At 47.6% G+C, this 12,752-nt stretch overlaps 1 protein-coding gene across 5 annotated transcripts in view; it reads right to left on the reverse strand.

Annotated features, from left to right (window-relative positions):
- The window catches only part of pald1a (phosphatase domain containing paladin 1a), a 327,452-nt gene that overhangs the window by 230,469 nt on the left and 84,231 nt on the right, over window positions 1–12,752 (reverse strand). For 3 of the 5 annotated variants that reach the window (XM_070865789.1, XM_070865784.1, XM_070865788.1), the window contains exons 1-3: window positions 8,813–8,877; window positions 5,434–5,628; window positions 2,716–2,818 (exon numbers count right to left, since the gene is read on the reverse strand). In XM_070865789.1, coding sequence (XP_070721890.1) covers window positions 2,716–2,818; window positions 5,434–5,628; window positions 8,813–8,856 — 342 coding nt within the window. In that variant the 5' untranslated portion in view covers window positions 8,857–8,877. Of the gene's footprint in view, window positions 1–2,715; window positions 2,819–5,433; window positions 5,629–8,812; window positions 8,878–12,752 lie in introns of those variants that run through there. The other 2 variants (XM_070865787.1, XM_070865785.1) reach the window with 1 other exon arrangement.

Here is a 12,752-nt window from a genome sequence, read left to right on the forward strand (position 1 = left end):
ATCAGTGCTGGGGCCTCAACTATTTACAATCTATATTAATGACTTGGATGAAGGGACCGAGTGTAATGTAGCCAGGTTTACTGATGATACAAAGATGGGTGGGAAAGCAAGTTGTGAGGAGGACACAGAAAATCTGCAAAGGGACTTAGACAGGCTAATTGAGTGGCAAACATTTGGCAGATGGAGTATAATGTGGGAAAGTGTACGGTTATACACTTTGGCAGGAAAAAAAAGCTAATTACTATTTAAATGGAGAAAAATTGCAAAGTTCTGCAGTACAGAGGGTCCTGGGGGTTCTTGTGCATGAAACACAAAAAGTTAGTATGCAGGTACAGCAAGTGATCAGGAAGGCAAATGGAATGTTGTCCTTTATTGCAAGGGGGATAGAGTATAAAAGCAGGGAAGTCCTGCTACAACTGTACAGGGTATTGGTGAGGCCACACCTGGAGTAATGCGTACAGTTTTGGTCTCCGTATTTAAGGAGGGATAAGCTTGCATTGGAGGCTGTTCAGAGAAGGTTCACTAGGTTGATTCCTCAGATTAAGGGGTTAACTTATGAAGAAAGGTTGGGCCTATACTCATTGGAGTTTAGAAGAATGAGAGGTGATCTTATTGAAACATACAAGATACTGAGTGGCTTGACAGGGTAGATGCAGAGACGGATTTTCGTAGGGGAAATAGTTTCAGAATAAGGGGTCGCCCATTTAGAATTGAGATGAGGAGGAATTTCTTCTCCGAGGATCGTAAATCTGTGGAATTCTCTGCCCCAGAGGGCTGTGGAGGCTGGGTCACTGAATATATTTAAGGTGGAGATAGACAGATTTTAGAGCGATAAGGGAGTGAAGGGTTATGCGGGCGGGCAGGGAAGTGGAGCTGAGCCTAAGATCAGACCAGCCATGATCTTATTGAATGGCGGAGCAGGCTCGAGGAGCCAAATGGCCTACTCCTGCTCCTATTTCTTATGTTCTTATATAAATAACCTGGACTTGGGTATAAGGAGTACAATTTTGAAGTTTGCGGATGATACAAAACTTGGCCATGTAGTAAATAGAGAGCCAGATAGTACCAGACTTCAGAAGGACATAGACACACTGGTGAAATGGGCAGACAGTAGCAGATACAATTTAATGTGGATAAGTGAGAAGTAATGCACTTTGAGAGAAACATGGAGAGGCAGTATAATCTAAATAGTACTATTTTGAGGAGGGGAGGGGTGCAAGAGCAGAGGGACCTGGGGGTGCATATTCACAAATCTTTGAAGGTGGCAGGGCAAGTTGATCAGGCGGTTAAGCAACCTAGGATGCTACCCATCTGGACTGGGCGACTTATTAATTTTGAGTGATGCCAATCTATTTAGCACGTCCTTTCTCTCTATTTTTATCCTAGCTCAACTTCCCCCTTCTCTACTGAGACGTTAACTTCATCCTCTTCTCTTATGAAGACTGATACAAAGTACTCATTCAGCAGCTAACTTTGCCTCCACAAGATTTCCTTTTTTGGCCATAATTGGTTTGTAAATAGGGCCATTGAGTACAAAACAAGGAAGTGGTGCTGAACCTTTACAGATCACTGGTTAAGCCTCAACTGGAGTATTGTGTACAATTCTGGGCAACACACTTTCGAAAGGATCTCAAAGCCTTGGAGAGGGTACAGAGAAGTTTTACCAGGATGATACCAGGGATGAGGGAACGTCAGTTATGTGGAGGGTTGGAGAAGCTGGGATTGTTCTCCTTGGAGTAGAGAAGATTAAAGGGAGACCTAATAGAGGTATTTAAAATCATGAGGGATTTTGATAGAGCATGTAGGAAGAAACTATTTGCTTTGGCCAGTGGGTCGGTAACCAGCGGTCATAGATTTAAAAGAATTGGCAAAAGAACAAGAGGGAAAATGAGGAGAATTTTTTCACACAGAGGGTTGTTAAGATCTGGAACACACGACCTGAAAGGGTGGTGGAATCAGATCCCATAGGAACTTTCAAAAGGTAATTGAACGTGTATTTGAAGAGGAATAATTTGCAGAGTTTTAGGGAAAAAGTTGGGATGTGGAACTAAATTGGATCGCTCGCTCAAAGAACCAGGACAGATACAACAGGCCGAATGGCCTCTTTCTGCTCTGTAAGATTCTATGGGGCCGAAATTTCCCCCTTTTTTAAGGCCAGTTACGGGCAGTAACGGGAAGGTAAGGCCTTACCGACTGGGAGCAGGCAGCGGGGCTGAACCATCCATAATTGCCCATATCTTCGCCCTGTCCGGCGCTCCAAACCGTTGTCAGCCACATGCCGACCCTTTACTGCCCTGCGGGGGAAATTGGCCGTGGGAGCATGGCCGCTGCCCCCGACAGCTTATCGAGGCAGGAAGCTACCAGTGGCTGGGCAGTGCGGCCGCCCTTAAAGGGGAGAGCATACCGCCACGGTAGCCATTTTGTTTTAATTGTCAGTCGACTCCTGAGTCAGCTCGACAATGGCGGCCGCTGGCCTGGCCGAACCCCTCTCCGATGGCCCAGTGATCTCCACAGAGGCCTCACATCGTTCCTCCCCTTTAAGTGAGGGGGGAAGAGACGTTGCAATGTGCCAGATAGTTGATTAAACCTGGGATCTTCCTAATCCACACCAAGCAATGCCGAGCCCAGCTGGAGACTGAGGGAAGCCCACCACATCTTCAGTTGCCCCTTACGCCACATATCCGAGGCATCTTTTTACTTACACTCTCATCTTACCTGAACAAGATAGTGTTCCGGCAAGTTATCAGAAATTCTCCCAATAGTATAATTCGCTTTGAACAAATCATCGTGTATCTGAAACTCTTCCTTACAGTTATACCTGAAATAAATAGCAAAGAATTAAGCTTAGACGCAGCATTCCATCGACACGTTTTCATAACGCAATTAGACGCAGCCATGAGTGTTCCTTTATCTCTTTAATATCTTGTATCCAAGCTTGATGTCACCTCGCACCAAGTCACTTCCTGATTTACCTTGTCTTCTATTTTAGTCTTTTCAATCTGTGGGTCTAGGCTATGATCCTTGGACCTTCGCCTTGGTTTGTTCTTCTGCTTTAAAAAGTCAAGACCTTTTTCTCCCCCCAATCTGCACACCTCACCTCTTGTCCTCTCGTGACAGCTGTTAGTCATGCTACTGGCTATCAATGGAATTATATGGGGATGGGAGCGGGAGTTGGGGTGGGAGTTGGGGTGGGAGTTGGGGTGAAACAAAAGCAGCTATGTTGCCCAGCCACTCCAGTCTCCTTTCTCTTGAATGGATATTTTCTGGGGCTGGAAGGTGGGGGCAGGAGCAGAGAGAGATGTATTTTTTAATGGCCTGTTATGGACATTAATGGTTTCCTCTCAGTGCTCCCCTTCCGTGGTTGAGAGGATAGGTGGGAGACCTGCTCCCATCCCTCTGCCAATGGCAGGCTGTATATGGACTCTAGGTGTGGACAAGATCCTGAAGAAACTTGCTCAGCCTTACCCCGTTCTTGTGGGGAAATACTTAGTCTTCACTCAGTACTTACACACAATGGCAGGGTTGAAAGTTCCAATTGGGAATGCTAATTTATGCCTGAACCACCACACACCATAAGAACACAAGAAATAGGAGCAGGAGTAGGCCATTTGGCCCCTCGAGCCTGCTCCGCCATTTAATACGATCCTGGCTGATCCGATCATTGACTCAGGTCCACTTCCCTGCCTGCTCCCCATAACTCCTTATTCCCTTATCAGTTAATTACCAAGCTATTCCACAACCCACATTAATCAATGTCTCCTGTTTTATTTGGCAAAGAAACTAGTCTGAGGTCGCCTGAGGGGAAAGTGAGTAAATCAGCCAGGGTACCTGCCCTTGATCGCTACCTAGTGGCTTGTGCTGGAAAATGCATGTGGGGACACGTGTCAGTTCGTCAACCCTCCCGGGTTTCCCTGGAGTCTCCAGAAATTAAAGATTAACCTCCTGGACATTGCTGTGAGCAATACCAGAAGAAAAATCATAGGGGCATTAAAAACAATTGTGTGTCTTTTTAATTTTCTTTGAACACTTCCATTTATTCGTTAAACAAAGTATTGGAGATGGTGGGGAAATGGCTCTTTGACTGGTTGGAGACAGGAGATCATGTGACGAAACCTGCAGGAAGACATCCACCTAGAGTTGGCACCTCTAGATGCTTGGCAGGCTGTGGACATTCCCCACAAGTAACCCGCCGCGCTTCACCGTCTGGGCTCTCGCGAGGTGGTTGAGTGGTTGAGTGCACTACAGAGGGTGACTGACATCAGCAGAACCAACTATCAGCAGGACTCAGCACGAGGTTTGGATATATTCCAGGAGGATTCATCACAAGGCCGCCGCCCCCACGATTGGGCGCCCAACACGTCTATCCTGGTCTCCCCACGGCCATTTGGAAAGCGAATAAATGTTTCCGTTACCCAATTGGATGACACTTGACTGTCACTCAAACAGCCTTTATTCCCATCTCCAATATTTTTATAACGACTAAACAAACGTGTTCAAAGAAAGTAAACACCATTTTATTTAATGCGCCAAGGGTGCCCCTCACAGCAGTGTCCTGGAGATGAATCTTTCATTCCTGGAGAACCCCGGACAATCCCAGAGGGTTGGCAACCCGAGCCAGCACCTTGGATAATCGAGGACAGAAGTTGGAGACAAAGACAGAATGTTCCTAGAAATGTCATCACTTTTACTGTCACTAATAGGGTTTGATGATACAAGCAGCTGCTTTGGTTTGGAAATCTGCCATCAAAAATCACTCCCTTCACATTCACAGGGCTTTATATCTTCCAATTAAACCTAACTGGATTATTTATCATTATAAAGTGGCAGAAATATGCACACGCGCTCCAAACATTTATTGTTGCACAGTCTGCCTACCAGAAATAAACCGGCTTTCTCTTGTCTAATGTAAAGTGTTTCTATTAAAGCTGTGCGGACCCCATCGCTTTAACTTCATGCGAAAAGACACAAACGTGGATCATTAGAGCACAGAACCAGGCCGTTCGGTCCAGCAGGACTCTCGGAGTCTGAAACTGTCCCCCTCTATAAGTTCCATTACCGCCTTGAAGAGGTGTTGGGCTGCACAATGGCGGCCCGGACCTCGCTAGGGCTACCATCCGGGAGCTGACCCGAGAGTCGGCAGACAAAAAAAAAACGGCAGCCCGGGGCACTGGCACCCTCCCTTTTAATGAGCGCCCGAGAGCGGATATCCGCCAGCTTCGGCGTTGACATCCGCTTGTGCCAGCCTTGCAGCCTGGGGGGCAATTTCCCCCCACGGGGCGGTGAGGGGTAACCGCCCCATGCTGCCTTAGCATGGCCTCCGCAAACTCCCAGGCAATTTCCCGGGAGGCGAAAAGGTTAGCACGCAATTTTGCCCCCTCGGACTTTGCTTTTGCCACCTGCACGGCGCAGAACTATTTAAAGCGGCAGACTCACGTGATTAAGACGGGTGCCACCTTGTTGGTGATGATGGATTTGGCCTTGTTGTGAATGCTGAGGGTCTGGAAGGAGTTGACACTGATCGATCGCCGACTGTCGGTCGTTCCATTGCTCTGGCCGTTATCGCTGTGATGGCCTACAGATACTGTTTGCTGAGCAGCACTGGCCGTTGTCCCCATAATCCACAAACAGCTTTAAAAAGAGAAAACGCTCATTATTACCTGGTTATATAGCGTGGCGCAATGAACAGTTTATGACCAGGGCAGGATTTTAATTGTGATACCTCAGAACTATTTAATGTAAATTGACAGTGCTTAACTGCGGCGAGCACTGCACAGACTGGGAGAGCAGGGAATACCCCACTACCAGAGCAGGAATAGCCCACTACCAGAGCAGGGAATACCCCACTACCAGAGCAGGAATAGCCCACTACCAGAGCAGGAATAGCCCACTACCAGAGCAGGGAATACCCCACTACCAGAGCAGGAATAGCCCACTACCAGAGCAGGGAATAGCCCACTACCGGAGCAGGGAATAGCCCACTACCGGAGCAGGGAATAGCCCACTACCAGAGCAGGAATAGCCCACTACCGGAGCAGGGAATAGCCTACTACCGGAGCAGGGAATAGCCCACTATCAGAGCAGGGAATAGCCCACAACAGAGCAGGGAATAGCCCACTACCAGAGCAGGGATAGCCCACTACCAGAGCAGGGAATAGCCGACTACCGGAGCAGGAATAACCCACTACCGGAGCCCCTCGACAGTCAAATAAATAGTTGGCACTCACTATCTGAAACACCACATGAGGAATGTCTGTTTGGCTGACACTGGGAGATGTTCCACAGCACTTTGACCACAGGACAGAGGGAACGGGGAAAAAGGCTGCGTGCTGCATAATAAAAAAAAATAACGCATCAGTTGCTTTTTACTGCTCATCTACAGAAGCTGAATGGGAAATGCATTGAAAACAGATTTCAGCACATGTCCTCTTTAATACTACACAGTCTCCCTACAAACTTCCACATGCTTCCCTTATAGCTGACATAACAATACTATTTCAAAACTGCAGCGGCTAACCTCAACTCTGCTGAAAGGCTAAGGAGCGCCAGTACTTCAGTAATACCAAGGCCAGGCGCTTTTAATGGGGCTTACAGCAACTTTCGATGCAACACACGCAAGTTAAACCTCAGCATTCAATTGACGGAATTAATGGAAAATAAAGCATTGATTTAAATGACTTTGATTGGGCAAAGAAAGGGCACTCTGTTGTTATATTCCCCCTCCCCCTCACAAACAGTCCCCTCCTTGCTCCAGAAACACCAGTTGCCCTTCAGCAACTCACATTGGTTGGCCTTTCTTTACCTTTTGAGCCTGGACGTTGAGTGCGGACAAGCTTTGAACACCAGTCACAGCTGACCCCCAGTTCCTCTCCTCAGCCACATCCCAACACACGCACTTCCAACATAGGCCACTGGATGGCGATCTGGAGTGAGAGACCTGAAGCTCCAGGCACTGAGGCCAATTGAAGCTTTCGGACTGCTGGCACAGCACGGACGGGGGAGCTGGAAGCTGGGATCTCATGCCGTGTGGGTCAATGACTGACTGAGTAAACTCTGTGAGAAAGGAAACCAGTGTAAAACAGGCAGTCGATTCACGAGTGCCCATTTTGCACTACAACCAAACACCAATTTCACCCCAGTGAAAGAAAAAAAGAACTTGCATTTAAATAGCACCTTTCACGACCGCAGGACGTTCCAAAGCACTTTACGGGCAATTAAGCACTTTTGAAGTGATGTAATGCAAGAAATGTGGAGGCAATTTGGGCACTGCAAGGTCCCACAAACATTCAATGAGATAATGAAAGAAACTTTTTTTTTAAATGATGTTGATTGAGCAACAAATATTAACCAGGACACCGGGGATAACTCCCTGCTCTTCTTCAAAATAGTGCCATGGGATTTTTTACATCCACCTGAAAGAGTAGACGGGACCTCAGTTTAATGTTTCATTGAAAGATGGCACCTCTGACAGTGCGGCACTCCCTCAGCGCTGCACTGGAGTGTCAGCCTGGATTATGTGCTCAAGTCCCTGGAGTGGGGCCTGAACCTACAACCTTCTGACTCAGAGGCAAGAGTGCTGCCCACTGAGCCATTAGAGGAGCTGTCATTTTTCCTTAATTCAACACAAGACATTCGATTCATAGGACTGAAATACAGCTGATGGTGTTAAACAGAGCATGCCCAGAATCACACAATACTTCCTTATCGATATCGTCTATCTGCACAGAATAATCCTGTGGTTCTCAAAAGGCAAATGAGGTGGTGGTGACCCGCTACCAGATCAGCAGTAAAGGCACTGCATTTGGTCTCAGCACCTCTGGATCAAGGTGGGGGTGAGGGGGGAGGGGAGGGGGAGGGCGTCCCCGCTCCCAATCACTGTCCAGCGATCCCGATTGAAGAGTGTGTCTACACGGATATCGTGCGAAGACAGGAGCAGTTTTGGCTCCCGGAGTCAGGAGTCCGATTGATCACCAACACGCACTTGTCAAACCTCACTGGAGAAAAATGGACATGGGCCAGAGAACTAACGGGGTCATAAGAACATAAGAAATAGGAGCAGGAGTAAGCCATACGGCCCCTCGAGCCTGCTCTGCCATTTAATATCATGGCTTATCCGATCATGGACTCAGGTCCAATTCCGTGCTCACTCCTCATAGCCCCTTATTCCCTTATCAGTTAAGAAACTGTCTGAAATCCATTCAATGTCCCAGCTTCCACAGCTCTCTGAGGCAGCAAATTCCACAGATTTACAACCCTCAGAGAAGAAATTTCTCCTCATCTCATTTTTAAATGGGCGGCCCCTTATTCTAAGATGATGCTCCCTAGCTCTAGTCTCCCCTATCAGTGGAAACATCCTCTCTGCATCCACCGTGTCAAGCCCCCTCATTATCTTATACATTTCGATAAGATCACCTCTCATTCTTCTGAATTCCAATGAGTAGAGGCCCAACCTACTCAACCTTTCCTCATAAGTCAACCCCTCATCTCCGGAATCAACCGAGTGAACCTAGTGGTCATAATGCCCACAGTCTGCCACTCTGAGCAAACACTGTCCTCACTCTGCTGTCAAATCACTCCACTACAATCCAAGGAGTAAAACCAATTGAAGCCAGGCATGTTCAGCACTGGGCGAATTTTAAAAAAGAAAAAGAGTTTTTGTAAAAAATTACAATTGTATTAGCAAGAAACCTGAAGAGTTTTTAAAAAAACATATATATGTCAGCTCGATGAGAATCGACCCAGGACACACTGAGGCCTGTAGTCTCACTGCAAGGCTGATATACAATTGTCTGCTTACTGCACCACAGTAGAGCACCTTGAATTGTCCTCTGCTTTGCCCTGGTGCCTCCTTTCAGCCATATCCTGCTTCTGAAAAGCAGAGATTTTGCATCACTTCCTGTAACTCTTGAGGGAGAAAAGAAAATCTGTGCGCCTCTCCTCAGCCCGGCCAAAGCAATACGTTGCACTCGAGGCCCCTGTCCAAGCAACCCTCGGCCTTCTGCGTTTCATCAACGACCTTCTCGGAACCTTTTGGCTGGGTTTGGGAGCTTTCGATCCGGCACTCATTAGACGCACGCTGCATAGCCCTCAGAGACTTGTCCCACTGCCTGCTGCCACCAGCAATCAAAACACATCTGGCAGCCAGATGGCCCAGGGTCTGACTGAATGCTGCTTAAAGGCCACGCATAAAGACAACAGGATAAGACACAGAGACTTCCTGGCCAGGCAGCTGCGGCAGCAGAGCATGTATCAGCATCTGCGTCTTTGCTCCAACTTAAAACTCCACAATCAAAGGTGGACTTTAAACACTGACGTCCATTTTAGTACATTTAATAATCTGTAACACTCCCAACTCTTTTTCTTCCTTAAAGCAGGAGTGAGCCTCAAGATGCAATGGTTCGAATCCTGCTCCACACAGTCCCAGTGACTGCAGACCCGAGCTCTAACTCGAAACTCTGGGTTGACATCCAGCGGGATACTCCCTCCCCACCCCCAACCATTGTATGCATCATGGGAGCCCATTCATCCCTCCCGCCCTATAGGACGACCCACCCCATCGGCTGGTATAAAGGTGGTTGTGGCCATGGAAGGAGCGTTCATGCTCGTTAGACTGTTAATCAGATCCCGAATCCTTCCGCTACTTCACATGAGGGAAGAGGGCGAAGATACGGAAAACAATCAAACCTGCTGCAAACACCGACTCCCAAGTAGGGTTTGGTTCCAGTGGAATCCTCTGGTACCGCCTCTAAAGTGGTCATGCTTCATGTGTGAACCTACACAGAGAGTATGGTCTGGCTATTTGACCAAGTGGGGCATCGCAGCCAAGCCCGCTCTTTACCTAACCCAAACAAGGAATAGGTGCAGGAGTAGACTATTTGGCTCCTCGAGCCTGTTCCGCTATTCAATAAGATCATGGCTGATCTGATCCTGGCCTCAACTCCACTTCCCTGCCCGCTCCCCATAACCCTCGACTCCCTTATCGCTCAAAACAAACATTTTCTAGTGGGAATCGTTACATATCGATCCTTGCTTAACAAAAAAAATCTATCCACCTCAGTTTTGATATTTCCAATTGACCCTCAGCCTCAACAGCTTTTGGGGGAGCAAGTTCCTGATCTCCACTACCCTGTGTGTGAAGAAGTGCTTCCTGACATCACCCATGAATGGCCTGGCTCTAATTTTAAGATTATACCCCCACCAGAGGATATAGTTTCGCTCTATCTACCATATCAAATCCATGAATCATCTTAAACACCTCAATTCGATCGCCTCTTAATCTGCTATACTCAAGGGAATACAGATGCAAGTTTGGCCCTGGGGCCCACTACAGTTTAGTGGGGTACAGCTTTGAGTATCACGACCCCATAGGCGAGGCACTACGGTCTAACCAGTGCCCATCGAACAGTACCCCAACAAGGAGTCAGTGCTTTCCGAGGAAGGGAAGGGTTTCCAATTCTGCTTGGACATATTCCTGGAATTTCCTTACATGACTCTCCACCTCCAATCGCCTCACCCAGACAAAGCCATTTTTTTCCCCCATCTGCAATATTTTTAGAACTAATAAATGAAAGTTTTCAATGAAAAAAAATGCCACTATGATTTTTCTCCTGGAGCTGCTCACTACAGCGTCCGAGATTAATCCTTAATTCCATGACAATCCTGGAATGTTGGCAACCCTGAAGGAAAGAGAGGAACATAGGACCAGGAGGAGGCCATTCAGCCCCTCAAGCCTATTCCACTCTCCTATGAAATCATGGCTGATCTGTACCTTAATACCATGTTCTCACCTTTGCTCCAAGGGCATCTTTTGATACCCTTACCCAACAAAAATATATCGACCAGTCTTGGAGATTTCAATTTGTCATGTATTCAACCAGCATTGTAACCCATGTATAAACTGACCTAAGTTGTACACCGTGAGAACACTGACCACTAGGTGGGAGACACTCCTAACCTGGACCTTCAGGTATAAAAGGGGAAGCTCCACCCACCTTCATCACTTGAGTGCTAAGGAATAAAGGACAGGTCACAGACTGACCTTCTCTCAAGCATGGGCCTCGTGTGCATTTGTACTGTGTAGTAAGGACGTATCACAATTGACCCCCCAGCATTCACAGGCTTTGGGGGATTTGGGGCGGGGTGGGGGGGGGGGAAGAGAATTCCACAAGATCGTAGGAAAAGGTTCAATGTGCAGCCTCTGTGTAGATTATTTATGTTTCTCTATAATGGACACATACACACAGCATTCATCATCATAGGCAATCCTCTCGGAATCGAGGAAGACTTGCTTCCACTCTAAAAGTGAGTCCTTTGGTGACTGAACAGTCCAATATGAGAACCACAGTCCCTGTCACAGGTGGGACAGACAATCGTTGAGGGAAAGGGTGGGTGGGACTGGTTTGCCGCACGCTCTTTCCGCTGCCTGTGCTTGATTTCTGCATACTCTCGGCGATGAGACTCGAGGTGCTCAGCGCCCTCCCGGATGCACTTCCTCCACTTAGGGCGGTCTTTGGCCAGGGACTCCCAGGTATCAGTGGGGATGTTGCACTTTATCAGGGAGGCGTGGAGGGTGCCCTTGTAACGTTTCCTCTGCCCACCTTTGGCTGGTTTGCCGTGAAGGAGTTCCGAGTAGAGCGCTTGCTTTGGGAGTCTCGTGTTTGGCATGCGGACAATGTGGCCCGCCCAGTGGAGCTGATCGAGTGTGGTCAGTGCTTCAATGCTGGGGATGTTGGCCTGATCGAGGGCGTTAATGTTGGTGAGTCTGTCCTCCAAGGGGATTTGTAGGATCTTGCGGCGACATCGTTGGTAGTATTTCTCCAGCGACCTGAGGTGTCTACTGTACATGGTCCATGTCTCTGAGCCACACAGCATTATACCCAGGGCAGTAACAACTAATGAATATACTTTCTCAAAGTTGAGGGAAGAGGGCCATGTGGAGCGCTAAGTGTGTACATGCACCTAGGGTAGGGTTGCTAACCCTCCAGGATTGGCCTGGAGTCTTCAGAAATTAAAGATTAATCTCCAGGAGATTGCTGCAAACACAGGGGGAAAAAAAAATCATGGGGGCGTTCAAATAAATGGTGTTTTTATTCTACGTTGTTTGTCGAAAAGAAATTGGAGATGGGAATAAAGGCTATTCGAGTGACAGTCAAGATTCATTCAATTGGTCAACGAGAAGTTTATTCGCTTTCCGATTGGCCATGGGAAGGACGGGCGACCAATGGTGAGAGCTTGGGGGCGGGGCGATTGGCGGCAGGAGGTCATGTGATGAAACCTCCTGGAATATGTCCAACCCGAGTGAACAACCCTAGGCCACTGCAGAAGCTGAGGGTCTTGTTCTCAGCCTGCAATGAATCTGTTGCCACTTCCTTTTGTCCGAGGTCCCTATTCATGGCCGAGACCCTCAGGAAGCTTTCTTTCACTATTCTGTGATAATGGACACATTTTGCTTTTGAAACAAGATTTCGCCCCCCTTCCCCCCATCCCCCGACCCAAAGAGCCATATTGCAGGCAAACAAAAGAAAACTGATTTAATTCCAATCCGGTGCTCTTAACACACATTAACTACACATCAATGCACAAATACTATAAACCCTCTAAAGCTCAGATAAACCTGTGAGGCAAAGTTCATCGCCATGGACACAAAATCGTGTTTTGTTTTTTTTAATTGCCATTCAATTTTCTTAAAACAAAACAGAGGGGGCTAAATTGAATAGCCCCCAAAAACGTACAAGGGGCTTGCGATTACTCTCCGC

This window comes from Pristiophorus japonicus, chromosome 22, assembly GCF_044704955.1.
Source record: "Pristiophorus japonicus isolate sPriJap1 chromosome 22, sPriJap1.hap1, whole genome shotgun sequence".
NCBI lineage: Eukaryota > Metazoa > Chordata > Chondrichthyes > Pristiophoridae > Pristiophorus > Pristiophorus japonicus.